The 16,086-nt window shown below is 35.5% G+C and overlaps 1 protein-coding gene across 1 annotated transcript in view; it reads left to right on the plus strand.

Moving 5' to 3' along the window:
• The window catches only part of LOC120628952 (amyloid protein-binding protein 2), a 59,728-nt gene extending 52,425 nt beyond the window's left edge, over nucleotides 1-7,303 (plus strand). The window contains exons 9-13 of the mRNA XM_039897646.1: nucleotides 2,275-2,380; nucleotides 3,073-3,215; nucleotides 4,382-4,547; nucleotides 5,364-5,492; nucleotides 6,902-7,303. Coding sequence (XP_039753580.1) covers nucleotides 2,275-2,380; nucleotides 3,073-3,215; nucleotides 4,382-4,547; nucleotides 5,364-5,492; nucleotides 6,902-7,047 — 690 coding nt within the window. The 3' untranslated portion in view covers nucleotides 7,048-7,303. The remainder of the gene's footprint in view (nucleotides 1-2,274; nucleotides 2,381-3,072; nucleotides 3,216-4,381; nucleotides 4,548-5,363; nucleotides 5,493-6,901) is intronic.
• Nucleotides 7,304-16,086: the final 8,783 nt, after the last annotated feature.

Consider the following 16,086-nt stretch of genomic DNA (forward strand, 5'->3'; position numbering starts at 1 on the left):
ACTCTCTGCGAAATTTTTATATGCATTTTAAATTTATAAAATTGATAATGTATCTTCTCCCACAGCTTTTGACGGCTGACTGGAGCAGTGGGCAGCGACCCTGCTTTCTGAGTCCAAAGCCGTGGGTTCGATTCCCACTACTGGAAAATGTTTGTGTGATGAGTATGAATGTTTTTCAGTGTCTGGGTGTTTATATGTATATTCTGAGTATTTATGTATTTCATTCATAAAAATATTTGCTTACTTTGGGGCTAGATGGCGATGTGTGTATTGTCGTAGTATATTTATTTTTTTAGCTTTATAAAATCTCAGAGTACAAGTGGAAATAATATCCGAATAACGTATGTGTAATAATAAACGGGGTTAAACGTCTCCTATTCGATGTTCGCATGCTTTAGCTGGTGGACACGTTAACTGTATCCCCGGTCGAGGGATATAATCGGTAGGTATAATTTTTGTCTTCTGCCCGTGCTTTCCCTGCAGGTGAGATGGCAGATGGCTAACTTGTAGAAGATTAAAAAAATAAAAAGAGCCCACTAATCACCACTGACCATAGAGATGATGAGTAAATTTGAAAAACTGCCCTATGATGTTCGAAATTATTCACGTTATCGAAAATATATATAAAGTGTTTGTAGTTAAAAATTGCAAATTATGTTTAAAATAATTTGAGGCGAAACCGCTCGCCGGGTTGCATGGCCGCACTCGTGTCGTCATAGGCAAATTAGAGCTTCAGTAATTCCTTGTACCATAGCTAAAGATTATTTATTGGTTTTTGTATAGATAAAAAGATTTAGAAACTAATAACTAAAATTAAATCACAAAATACTTGATTTACGAAGTTAAAGCGATATAAAATTAAATCTAGACTAGATTTCGTAGTTTTATTTATTGAGAATAAATACCAATCTCACTTAGAATTAAAATAAGAATACGATTTTAATTAATCATAATATATTATTGGATGAATACAATATTTTAACGATACTTTGTAACCATCATGCCTATTCATCCAGACAGGTGAAGCATGAGCGAACAAAAAAACAATAAAAAAAAACAAAAAAAAAACACTGGTTTCACCATAGACTACCCGTAGACTAGTAGTAATAGAGCTTTAACAGAGTGATAACGACTCTTATACTAATATTAGTTGAAAAGTTTGTTTGTTTATTTGCTTGAACGCGCTAAACTTGGGAACTCCATGACCGATTTGAAAAATTATTTCAGTGCTGGATAACCCATTCATCAAGCGAGGCTATAGGCTATATATCATCACGCTAAAACCAATAGGACAAAAGCACCAATGAAGAATGTTTCAAAATCGAGGTTTCTTTTTTCTTTTTGAGAGCTTCTGCTGCGTGCATAGCATAGCATACTATCTTTTACAGTTTAACCTTTTTTTATGCTAACCATAATATTTGTTCTAAAATAATGTATTATTTGCGAAGGTGTTCTGTAAACATGATTTTAATCCTCATCCAGATGAATACGTTATTCACCACGAGTGAATTAAAAAGAAAATTGCCCTGTAAATTATTCGATTTTATGAATATCTTTGGAGATTTGTGCTCAGCGATAATTTTATATATTTCATAAGGCACGGCACCTTGCTTAAAAATATTTAATCAAAAGAAGCATATTTATTTTTCCATACAAACTACTTCAAAACATTCTAATTTCTTACTTATGACAACCCTATTGAAGATAAAGGACCGACACGCGCATAGTCCCTAAGCTATGCGACGCGTACCTAATGAAGTGACAGGAGTCACTACATTTTACTTTTGCATTTGATGTTAGGGCTGCATCAAACTGGGCTACGGAAATACTCAGAAACTATTTGTGTCCTGTCCTGTACCTCTATAGCCTCTGAAGTATTATTTCGGTTTTCATTTACACGTTGTATATTATAAGAATTGTATTATTCATAAAATTATTCGTTAGTCATCATAGTACCCATAACACAAGCTACTCTTACTTTGGGGCTAGATGGCGATGTGGATATTATCGTAGTAGTATATATATTTATATTTAAATTGTATATTATTAATAAATAGCCTATAAAAGTCCATTGCCACCTCACCCCATGGGATTGGGTGTTTGCCCATAATCACCACGCTGGGCAGATAGGATGGTGATCGCAAAAAATGGTAGTAGTAGCACAGAGGACGCTGCTGCCCGCTCTCCGTTATATTCCCTTAGTCGCCTCGTACGACACGCGTGGGAAGAGGGTGGTAAATTAAATGAAAGTAATCAAATGTTTTTAATTTCCAGAACCTCGTGCCACCGGACCATTTGCTGCTGGCTTCAGCGAAGCGCGTTAAGGCACTCATATTAGAAGAGATTGCCCTCGACACCCCCGCGGGGCAGGACATGAGAGGCGAGTCACTACATTGTTATGTACCAACATTAAATATTGGATAGAAGCAGCCGTTACTTTGCGGAATTCCATTAAATATTATGAAAACTAAGCTTAATTTGTTATACTCCGCGAAAAGCAGGAGAATCTGTATGGTGTCATTTGTAATTTCTTCAATCCTTATTCTCCATATCCTTTTACAGCACTATTTAAAATTAAAATGCTGAACTTTTGAATGCCCAAGCAACCTCCTCACAATACGCACATTTTCAAGGACTACTGCCTTCTGTATCCGACCCTTGATCCAAATCCAACCAAGCGAAGCAATGACGGAACAATAACGGTCGACTCAATGCGTGTCGACTTATTATTATTATATATAACTTTTATCATTTATTCTTAAATTTTTTTTTTTTAATTTTCAATAAATTATAAAAGAAAAACAAAATAAATTATTTAAAAAAAAAAACACTTCTCCGCTTGCAGGGCTTTTTTAAATGCCCAAACTACGGGAGGTCAGGGCTTTAGGGCTCGGAATCTCCTCACAATACGCGCAAGGATTACGTTGACCCAACAACCAAGCGAAAGCTTCTTAAGATGTTGGTCGAAATGTCGCAACAATAGCGGTCGATTCAACACTTTTCGATTTATTATTATTAATAAAGTAACGCGTGTTTCTATTGGATTTTAATTGTAATGGTTTCGGCCCGCAGAGCCCAGCCTGCTGGAGGAGTCGGAGTCGCTGCACAAGGCGGCACTTGAGCTGAGCATGATGGCCTTCGGGGAAAAGAACGTGCAGACGGCCAAGCACTACGGCAACCTGGGCCGCCTCTACCAGAGCATGCAGAAGTTTCAGGTCAGCCGGCACACGGTTTAAGACTGATTCTTGTTTTCTTTACTTGTATACCACTACACAGGTAGGTATATAAAGGACGAATAGAGAAAAACTATCTGGTTACAGCGCCCTCACAGCGTTCCATTTCAAATGTATACATTAGATTGACACTCTATTTTGGAAATTTAATAATTATGTAATGTATATGACATTGTAATGGAATTGAAATTGAATAAGAAAAAAAAAACAAAGAGTCTTTGTTTTTTTTTTGTAGAATACAAAAGGTGGCCCGAAAAGCGATCTCTGCCATGCAACCTTAGGATTAGGACGACAATAGCGAGAACAAATAAGTGATGTCAAATTATTATAAACCTACATTCAAATAACTACATACGAATACATAAACATAAATTGTATAAATTAAAAAAATACATATGAAATAAATATTAAAAAAACCCTTAGTTAGCAGTCTGACATTCATTTTTCAAAGGTAAAATAAAGCCAGGGGTGCTCAACCTTATTAAGCCAGCGGCGCACTTACAAGTTATGAAATTTGTTACGTCGCCCGCACCCTAACCTGGCTAGTTAAAATAGATAGGTACTTCTTAGTTATTCAGATAGGTGCAAAAAATAATCATCCTCATTATATAACTATAAAAACTATAATAAATTTTAACAAAAAATTAAGACAAATAAATCTACACCAAAGATTTGGATGGCTGATCTCTGTGGTCCCCGCAGTTTTTCGAAGTATGAGAAGGAACACCTCGCGGTGCAACTCTGTTTTTTCTACGGCACCCGGGTTGGCAAATCCTGACCGAAGCCTAGCCGAAACATTTTAATACAATATAAATAAGATCCATTCTACTCTAATGGTAAAGTATTTCAATACTCGAAGTGCGAGAAAATCTTTTACTAAGCTTACAGTAGCCTTAGTAAAAGATTTGGTCGCTCGCAATCGAGAATTCGTTTTCGCATATTATACCCTAAAACTTTAAAGTAAATATATACCTTATCTTGCCGGTTTTAGAGTCTCAAATCTCGCGCATCTACAAACGTTCTGCCGTAAATGCAAGCTGAGGAATTTTAGTCAAATTTGAACTTTAATTCTTGAGTGATAAGGTCCATTTTACTCTGTAACCGGTGCGGGAATAAAATATAAACGGAGTGTAACATTGATTGGGCAGGACGCCGAGACGATGCACCTGAAGGCGATCGCCATCAAGGAGGAGTTGCTGGGCTCGGAAGACTACGAGGTGGGGCTGAGCGTGGGCCACCTGGCCTCGCTCTACAACTACCACATGAACATGCACCGCGCCGCAGAGAAGCTCTACCTACGCTCCATCTCCATCAGTGAGTGAACCGCCCGAATTACCTACCTGCGTTGACTTATTCGATCGCGTGAAAGTCTACCACGATTTGTATGGAATCGATAGAGCGCCATCTAGCGGCAATATTGTTTCCAAGAAATGTAAAAGTCTCCACCTGAATCGATTGAGCGCCATCTAGTGCGAGATTATTTACCTGCGTTAACATCTTTGATCGCGTGAAAATTAACTACGATCTCCTTCCCCCGGACCTCGGGCACGAGTGGGCGCGTTTAATTTAATGTCAGTTTTTATTTTAAACCTATTTTTCCAATTAAACTACATATAAATTACATTAAAATAAACAAGCATCCTTATCAGGAAGGACCTACACTATCTAGGTTTTCCTTCCACAGATGCTAGGCCGTTATGTAAATATTGAATCCAATATTTTAAATCTGAATAAATTATTATTAATTGAATCAAAAAAAAACGCATGTTACAATACTGGGAAATAGTATTGCCACAAGATAGCGCTCTTTTTTTTTTATTTAGTTTTAATTTGCGCCACAGATAAGCATTATGGACTTACTTATTTGCGCACGTTCGTACTTAGCGATCTCTTCAATACCATACGAGTCTTCAAAATAAAAAATAAAATGAGAGTTAAATGAGTTTTTAAATTTCATTTTATTATAAAATCAAGTACCTTAGTTCTGTGTGCCTACAGCTCTTGCCAGTGCTTACGATCCTTTGCCACCCTTCTCAATAGTGGACGAGCTGTCGAAATATTTAAAAAAAATATCCCAATAATAGCTGGGGTCGATGATGACATGGATGTACAATGAAGGCTTTGTCGTAGGTCTGAAGCTGTTCGGCGAGCGGTACTCGGGGCTGGAGTACGACTACCGCGGCCTGGTGCACGTGTTCACACAGCTCAAGCGACACGACCGCGCGCTGCACTACAACTCGCTGCTGCAACACTGGCATGGTGGGCTTACACTCAACGTCATTAATTACAAATACACTTTTCTTATTCAACTTATTCCACACAAGTTAGCCCTTTATTGCGATCTCTCTTGTAAGTGATAATGCAGTCTACAGTACGGTAACGGGCTAACTCTGTTAGGATGGCAGTATAAAAAGAAATAAAGTATACTTAATTTTGTGGCACTAAGTATATGCTTTTATAACATGATACCGAAGGTAATATTAGATTTACCATAGCATAATTTTAAAGAATGTTTAAAAAAGCATTTAATACATCGAGGTTACTATACTATTGATCAATTTCTTAACGACAAAGTTGCCTGGAAACAAGCCGCTCTGCTTTCATCTCACACAAGATAGAACAATGAATGTTTAATTGTAAACTGATTTTGGAAATGAGCCACTGCTGAGTTTCTTGCCGGTTTCTTCTCGGTAGAATCTGCCTTCCGAACCGGTGGTAGAGTCACTACAAACAGACAGACTTGACGTATTAAAAGTGCTTATATAAGCCCTTTTTTAAATAAATGAATATTAAATTAATTGCACACAGGAAACACATACAACAACATAAAATTACACATAGACTTATCGCTAAAAAGTGATTTCTGCCAGGCAATCAAACTGCAGAGGGTATAATTCAAAATTCAAATAATGAGTGACAGATGGGTGTACAGAAATCTATAATATCTTTAATATACAACGTGTAAATGAAAACCGATATAATACTTCACAGGCTTTAGAGGCACATTATTAACTGTCTCTGAGAATTATCTGTGAAGCCGAAAACCAAATAGTTTTTAAGTAAACCACTGGCATAGTTTTTACTGCCTAAAATATTATATAGAGATACAGCCCCTAAACTCACATGCAGAATTAAAATCAAGTGACTCATGTCACTTCTTGTCACCTGTACGTCTTTTATCTTCAATAGGGTTGTCACAAGTAAACCACTTAAAATTTTACTAAATATAATAAACTAAATATTTTTGCAGGGTGATTTCTTATCAAATATACTTAAGCAGGTTGCTCCCCAGTATTTCGTAATTCATTTACACGTTTTATACGCAAACAATTAAAACGTATATACGTACATACATCATCACCTAGCCTTATCCCATATTAATTGGGACCGGCTGTCCTAACCATTTATCGCCAAGTTAATCTTTTTTGGACTTTTGATATGACAATTTGAGCGGTTTTTATGTCGTTGCAAATAAACTAAATATTAATGAACCATCTTATTATTTTTGTAGTAAATAAAAAAACAAAGGAATGTTATAATGAAATACATTATTATTCTTATTAGATTATTATAGAATTGGGTTTTTTTAATTTTGACAATATAATATATTATATAATGGAGGATTTAAAGCAAAAAATATATTTTTATCATGTTGTATGCAATTTCAGATCTCAGAGAACAATCGAAGGCAGAGCAGCAGCCAGCGCTGGGCGACGAGAGGATTATGCCACTGAAAGAGCTACAGGCTAGATTCTTCTGCGTGAACGAGCTGGGGTTGTCCCCCTACCCACCTGGCCGGGCGCTCGCTCTGTAAAGAGCTTGACTGAACCAGCAACGGAGAAAAACCAAGTGTTTTCTGTACTCATAAGTGAATGGAAAAGTGACAGTGATTTAGTGTAGTATCTAAAGTCAAAGTAAATTTAAGATGTTATTCGAGTGAGTCATAGTTGTGTCTGTTGTGGCCCTCATAACAAAGTGTATAAAATCGAAGCGAATAGATATTGGATAGAAGCATGCGTCACTTTGCGGAAATCCATGATATATTATGAAACTTAAGCTTTATTTGCTATACTCCGCGAATAGCAGGAGAATCTGTATATGTGAATTACATTTATAATTTCTTCAATCCTTATTATACACAACAGATACACACCAAACAGATACGCTACGCTCTACGCACTTTTCGCTCCTAAAAAGGAGCAAACAGATTCTCCTGCTTTTTGCGGAGTATAGCAAATAAACCTTCATAATATTTTTCATAATAGAAGTGAATAGATATTAGTTGAGCAGTTGAGTTCTAAAGCCCTCTTACAAATGGTCAGATTCCCTCAATATAATACCAGTTTTGCCAAACATTCTATACTAGCATTACTAGTCTTCTGTTGCCGCATGAAGTTAGATATTATAGAATGAGGTAAGAAGTATGATTTGGCTCCTCAGCAACACTCCATGAAGCACTCGGCGACCTGGGCGGCCTGCTAAGCTTTTGGAGCGAGCTCGGCTGGCTGGAGTGATCCAGCGGGGAGCCGCATCAGTGGCCATACGTACAACGGACGGTCCCAGACCAACCAAGTGCGGAAAAGGCCCAGGAACAGAAGAAGAAGAAGAAGTATGATTCCAAGTTGAAACCAGGCTATTTTGAAATGACAACACGGGTGTTTTTTAAATGCAGATTGAAAGCTAGCACGAAAATCAATTTAAGCTCTTTTCAAGTCAATATTTAACAATTTCACAGCATCTTTATCATTTACCGTACTGTAATATGGATGCATCATGACACACTCGGATAACATTGTCTATATAGATGTAATAAATGTTGCTAAATGTTAAAAGCTGTAAAAAAAAAAAAAAAAACAGTGAATTAAACGTGTAGTTTGCATTATATGTAGCTTACCATCAAGATGGGTTATTTTTGCTCATCAATATAAGCTTGACAGTCAACTTAAATAGGATTTGCAAAGTGAGCAATGTACACAGTTCAGCATACGTATAATATGCGAATATTAAAACTAGTGAAGTGTGTTATGAACCGTTTGGTTTGGTATTTCGATTGAATTTATGTCCCTTGCAAGCAAATTTCGACTTGTACCACCCATCACCCAGCTAATACAGTATTAGAGTAACTTTCCTACTAAAGCTGCTGGCAAGAAAACCTTTTTTTTTTTTGTTGTGGTGGAAAAAAAAAAACATTCTTGTGTTCTTTTGGGCAGAACAGAGGTTATGTGGGACTCGTTTACCCGAGCTAAAAACCACCACGTCATGTCCCTCTCGTTGACTTTATTGAAAAAAATAAAACTTATGTTTCATAGAGTCATCCTGATCCCTTTAATATACCATAGTTTTTACAGGCTCTCACAAGAGCTATAATTCAAGCATTGACTTATTACACGTCTCCAATGCGGCTTAGCATGCTTTATCGCACTGATAACATTCAGGATTGACACAATAACATGCTTTCCTGAATCCCGGCTCAAACAAACTCTCCTGACCCAGGATAAAAACCCAGTACCCCAAGATCTGTAGCTGAACATGCTAAGCACACTAGGTCTATAAGACAATTAAGTACCATAACATAATCGGTAGCATGACAAATTATTGAGTGCTGAAAAAACAATTCCGATTCGTGTTGACTATTTAAGTCATATTGTAAAGCTGTGTCACCCATCTTGATTGTATACAAGCGCACATATTATATGAATTAATTATAATATTGCGTTGGTGTGATCCGTGCTCTTAGAGTGTCAGCTGACAAGTAAACTAATGTTGCAACGGGTATCTTCTTTTATGGAATCTATATAATGATATACCCAAAGTGGTCTGTATTGATACTCAGGGCTCGATAATGACATATAAAGGTACCATGTTCAGGTAGAAAATCATTAGGATTCAGAAATGTAAAAAGGGGTCAAAATCTACTATTCAGTTTGGCAGTTGTTACATTGGTTGACTTGAAAACTTTCACTAGAAGCATTGTCGTTCAAACTTTACTGCCGTTTTGTAGCTCAGCGCTCATAAGATTTTGTTGCTCAAGTTACTGAGTATTGACACCTGTCATAAAGGTCTCCCTGTTTGGATGGAATGAAACTTAATTTTTTTTAATTATGTAATATTGATTTGGTCCAGAGCTCCATACAAAATCGTCCCTTCTCCTTTGTAATCTTTGAACCAAGTACAAATGAGCACCTAATGAAATAAAATACACTTTATTCCAGAAATTAGACAACAAAATGACACTGGTTTCATGCGCCTTTTAGCAAAGGCCTAATTCTAACGCCATTGAACTGGCCGTTGCTAATTATAATCTATAAAGCTTCAATTGTGCCCCCCATCTCCTCTTCTTTTCCTTATATCCTCATCTCAGGTCTTGCATGAGAGCACCTATCACTCAGTATGATTCCATTTAAATCATACGGTTTGGATTTTAAAGTATTGTTAACCCAATATAGGTAAACAAGCCGGCAACCTTACTACCAATGCTAAAAATAATTCTATATTAATATTTTTTTTTTTTTAATTTTTTGTAGTGTTTTTACCTACACTTCGACAATATTAATATATTTTATAAATATAAAATGCATATAAAAATTTTCGGAACCGACCGGATTTGAACCTGCAACTCTCTGGCAATCGCGGCCTGAGCGCTTTCTCCAATTAAGCTCGGCTCTCCTACCGTCGGTGCCGAAATAAGTATGTATATGCCTTTCACATCAGTCTTATAGCGACTGTAGCAAACAGGTTCAAATCCTGTCGGTTCCGAAAATTTTTATATGCATTTTAAATTTATGTTGTGTGTGTATGTGTCGAAGTTTTGTTTCAGAATTATAATACGTATTTTAAAAATACAAAGCAAGGTCAAGGTCTATCAAATAAATGTTTTTTTTTTTTAAATAATAATGTTTTAAGCGACGGTAGTAAGCACGCAGGTTGATAAACACATTTTGTAATTTGGGTGTGCAATATAACGATACGGATGCAAAATAGGGAGTGAGAACTATAGAGATCTATACTCTATGACTTACTTACAATAGTCAAAAATTACCCAAATCTCTAGTCGATTTTTGAATGTGTTTACGATCTCTTTGCTGAAGGAATTCTCGTTTCGACTACAAAAATTCTTTGTATTACAGTTTATGAGTTTTTATTAAATTCAACAATCTCAAATACTGGGGGGGATACACATTGTGTATGGCGTGCTCGGAAAAATCCTGAAAACAGAACCTCATAGGATGCTACAAAGCTTGACACAAAGTAACTTGAATGACAAAAAACACTCAACTTGAGCTTATGTTCCTCATTTTAAGTGATTTTCCTTTATATATAATAATTAGTGACTATCAAATAAATACGATGTAAAAAATACTAGGTATACGTGTTTACGCTTTAAGAATTTATCTTTACTTTATTATTTAATTATTGTAATTATACTATGTGCAATGACTCGACTCGTGTGTAAATATTTTTATTTTTCTCAATCGCCAGTGTTGCCTGATCTTGACTTTAAAGAAAACGATGTAAAACGCGCGCACGGAATACGCAATTTCGAAAATGGGAACGCATATTTTTATCTCTGGTTGTACCTGTGTTTTACCATAAATAATTTATTATTATGATTTGTTTTTTTACATAACAGTTTATTATTTTTTACTTGTTTTTTTGCTATTAAATTTTTGTTGTTACAGTATTATTTGAAATTGAAAAGGAGTGTCTAAACTGATTCAGGTCTAGCCTGGGAGAATTTTCCGCTACTTATTGCCGCAAATTGACCGTGCGAGATACATTTTTCGTGATAGGCGCTAAAATCACCATCATCATCATGTCATCCGCTGCTGGACATAGGTCTTAAGGAGTTCCAAATATCACGGTGTTATGCCACTTGCTTGAAGTACTCCCTGCGTTGGTGGTTTACCAACGCTGCGTATAAAGGTGCGAGGTCACCATTCCAGCACATTGTGACACCGGCGTCTATGTCGGTGACTCAATTTGCTTCAGTAAACCCAAGTTATATTAGAAATACGTTTGTTTTTTTTGTTTGAATTCTCTATTGCACAAACAAATTTGATATTAAGGAAATATACGCCGTTGAAACATTGTAGATATTGAAGCGTGCAAAGGCGCCCATATCGCTTAAGCCAAAAGTGCCATATTCACTTGCAAAATATCGATAAGATCATCCTTTGCCAACTCTTCTAAAGGGGGTTCTAGAGCAGCCAACACGCTGCTCCAATATAGATTGGTGAGATGTAAGTATTATTATCACATAACCGAGACCGACGGCTCTGCGTGCTCTCCGAGGCACGGGTTGGGACGCAGCCGGTTTTCTACTCCGAGCGGGTAAGTTGTTTGAATGAATTGCATAGATTTTTCAGCCTGTCAATTCTGATAACATTAGCAACCTTTTTTTAATAAATAATTTATAAGAGATTTTCTTTTAAGAAACTAGAAATTTCGTATTTCGTGCAATATTTAAAACTGGGTTTTCTTTTATAAATAGCTAGTACGTAGTTTTCGAATTGTACCTAAATTAAGAACTTACAAAAATTATGCACAAGACCATTATATTATTGTTATAGGTTTCGAATTATCTGGAGTTTGTTTGTATTGTTTAAAGGGCGTCATTAGTTTTGAAATAGACATAATGTCATATTCATTAAAAAATAAAATTGTTGTCAATGAATTTAGTTTGAAAATTTACTCTAACCTACGCCTGCGTCTCAACATTTGATTAACCTAAAGTTTATATATGTAATACACGCATTAATTTTTTTTTTTTTAAATATATGTAATATTCAATCAATGATAATTTTTCAAAAATATAATCAACTACATGTTGGTCGCGCCGAACTTGAAGTTATCTTCGAACACTCTCAAGTTCCTGGGCATTATGAAAATCAATTTTGTTTTTTTATTAAATGTTGTTTGTATTCAAATATTTCGTCTAGGACCTAGGTTTTAGTATAAAAGTAAAGTTAGTCAGCTTAGTTTGCTATACACTCAAACGCTATTTTGGAATCGATGTAAAACAAAACATAATTTAAAATCATTCATATATTATATTAGTAGGATATAGTTTAAGTACTATAGATAAAAAAAAAAATCTTTTAAATACTATACATCAATATTGATGAAATACGGAAAATCTAAATGTTTTTAATCATCCCAATCAGTCTGTAAGTTAGTTCATGTTTCGCTGTCAGGTCAGCGCGACGCACCAATATACACTACGGGTGTACAAGATGTGCGTTTAAGAAGCTTCGTGCAACTTTAGTGTAGCTATTTGTGTGACAACTACTCGCTAAAGTTAGTGAGAATAATCTATGTTATATATGGGAAAATTAACAGGGCATATACGGACCATTCTAAAAGATATTTATCCTCAGACATCTATGGTCCAGGTGTCAGTAACTAATAAGAAAAATAAATATATGTGTTTATATATCTTATATTAATGTACCTTTATAAACTAGAGCTGTAATTCAATGTGCTTTAATTGTCCTTCCTGTCAGCTAGGAACTTTAGAATAGCTAAGTGTTTTGACTCTACGTTTTATAGACTCATAAATAGTGTGTAAACTATGCAGTCCGTAAATCTGTCAGCAAAAGTGTCCGGCTATTTATGCCTATTCTTAACATGCAAAGAATCTGTAAAGGGCCAATTCTGTTGTACACACGACTCTGGTGCGGGAGGTCCCGGGTTCGAACCGCCCGAATTAGGAATTTATGTTGTCTAAAATAGATTTGGTCTTGTCTGGTGAGACGTTTCGGCCTTACCGATACTACTACTACTATAATACCGCGGAGATAATTGATTAGGGGTAAGGGTTTAATATGCCACCCCCTAAAAGGTTAGCCCGCTACCATCTTGACTGCATCATCAAGTACAACCAGGAGAGATTGCAGTCAAGGGCCAATTTATAGTGGAATACAAAACCAAATCACTAAACTAAATTGACAGGTCAAAAAGTAGTGTACCTTTTTTGTATGTTCTTGGTGTACATTGTGATATCAATGTATATTTAAAGTAGTCAATCTAGTTTGTGATTTGCGTCCATCAGAATTGGCACTAATACCCGACCTATTCTTTTCAATTTAAATTTCTTAAATGCATATTAAGTTACATAGTTGGTGGGTACAATAGTATAACAGTGCCACAATCGCCATCGATTGGCATGCATTTTTTTTTACTTAAAATGAGATATTACGCCACTTTTATTTCTTTCTTCTTACATTAAGCACAAACTAAAGATAGAGGCTCCCAAATTGTCGGTGAGAATTTTTATTTCACGACATAAGATTGTATAGATTTTTAAGGACCCTAATATGGTCACATTATTATGATCTTATTGTATTCGACTCTGAATGCGTTTTGGGATAACTGGGTATAGTCAACCCACGGAGTGCAAGTTCTATAATATTTTTTGGGCGATGAGCGCTACTTTTTGAATTTACTAATTTAAGTGTCGTTTGCGTAACTATGATGATAACCGTAAATGTTGTAATTTTCTGAATCTATGGTACTCTCGTTCTTAATGCGTATTTTAGCCGATAGCCAGTATTGCGATCGTCACTTTGTCAACGTCATTCTTACACGATCGACACCTTGTTGACAATTATGAAAAATCTGCTTATAGTCGTTTTAAGATAGTAAACAAATCATTATTTAAAATGTAGTTATGTACGAAAGGCCACTTCTGGTTATCTCCATACAAAAGTCACAGCCAAAATTATGTTCAGTCCATTCCATAGAAATCTTTTATAGCATGACACTAGAAATTTGTTATCTTGTCTCCGCGAACGAGACTCTGAGCAAGCTCAATTGTAATTTTTAAACTGCATTGCCTCTTACGCTCTTAAACACCTAGTGTACGCCGTTGTGAACAACAGACATGTATGACACACAGCGCATGCGCGTACGCGTAGTGCCGCTGGGGGAAGTCGTTTGGTGACAAATGTTTCTTTACTAAATCTATAAAGGGCATTTGTAGTCTTGTTAATAAGATTTCTATGGTCCATTCACATAGAGTAAAAAGGGGACAAGTTATAGCGAATGGACTGTAGCGCCGAATTTTGTATGGAGTTGACAGTTCGGTTATGTCGCTAAATGTCAAAGACATGACAGAATCACGGCTGTTCGTCATTCAGATCGACAGGTTCACATCTGACTCTATGGGCCGAGTTAAGCAAACAAGGCTCTGAATATTTAAGTGATCTTGTTTAGTAAATTATCGTATACTAGGGATGATTGTGAATTGTCTATGCGTATCAATGTTTAATTTATGGCTGTAACGTGCGTGAGGCGTGCGAATAAATAAGTTTTATGATGAGATTTGTCTTTCATTTAGTCTGGACACCCACCCACTGTGGAAACACTAGGCGGCCAAGTCTGCATAATATTATATTATATTATATTACCATTGGATCTCAGCGGTAGAACGATGTTTAATACTACTAACGGAAAAAAAAATTAAACACGTTTATTATAATTTATGCAGTAAAGTTTTTATGCAGTTTACAATTTATTGTTCAAAAAATTACCGATAATAAACTTTACCTGTTCTGGCAGTTTTTTTTTCGCAGTACTAATGTGTGTCATAGATTGACCACTGACCTACAATTATTAAAATAGTAGTCTTGGAGAAGCCAAGTTTGCTACAACAATAACAAAATAAATTCCCAATCTGGATCAATATTATAGTAGTAGGACAACATTCAAAAAAATGAAACAATTTTGTAAGGATTGAAACAATTTATTGTAAAACAAGAATAGCTGAAGCATAATACATATAAAAGAAAATATTCTGGAATGCTTTACTATTAACTGTGAATCACAATTCAATTTGTTTACAAATTATTATTAAATATAATTTATCTTCATAAATACTTCTATAATATTTTAATTTGCCAATAATTTAAAAAAGGCACTGGTTAAGGCGACTACTGCACGGTTAAATTTTAGTTTAAAAGCAATTGCTGCTGTCAACGTGACAGTTCCATACTAGATGACAGATATAAATATTAACTGTAAACAGGCGTAATCTATTATTGTGTGAGGCCATGTGGAGTACCACAATATAGATACCACTAGCCTTAGTACAAGGTTTGCTCTCTTGCAATTGAGGAGTCGTTTTCGTGAGCAGTCAATCGCTTTAGAATCGAAAATCTTGAACTTTGATTTTAGTTTCACAATCGCACTGTCAAAAGCAGGAGCTGAAGAATTGTAGCTTGTATTATAGCAAATTTAAACTTTAATGCGATTCATATCAGATCCATGTTACTTAAATTTTCAAGTATTTCCATACTCCTATATTGCAAGCTAAGAAATCTTCTATTAAGGCTGCTAATCTAATACTCTATTATATTATTATTAAAAGTGAGCAAACATAAAATAAAAAGTATTTGAACAAATAGATCTTATCATAAAATTTACTGAAACAAGAAATTTATTTAGTTTTTTGCTTAAATAAAATTAACATACAAATAAAATATTATATTCGCGTATCACTTTTATGATCAAAACAGATCTATTATTAAATTAATTATGCACAATATATCTATACTAACAATTCGAGTAAATTGTCGAATACGCTTGAATAATAACAGATACAAAAAAAATCATGACTGTGCTGGAGTCATCGATCAACTAACTCTATAAAAACAACAATATAAATAGTGCTTAAATTGACCATCACAGCACAAACCATTAGCAGTTGCTAACCGTTTTGACGACCTACCTGGCGCGACGGTGAGCGCTGTGAATTTTGAATTGGGAATTTATAATTTCTGAATTTATCTGGTCCGGTCTGGTGGAAGGCTTTGGCCGTGGCTAGTTACCACCCTACCGACAAAGACGTGCCTCT

The sequence above is a fragment of the Pararge aegeria genome, chromosome 13 (assembly GCF_905163445.1).
Source record: "Pararge aegeria chromosome 13, ilParAegt1.1, whole genome shotgun sequence".
Classification (NCBI taxonomy): Eukaryota; Metazoa; Arthropoda; class Insecta; order Lepidoptera; family Nymphalidae; genus Pararge; species Pararge aegeria.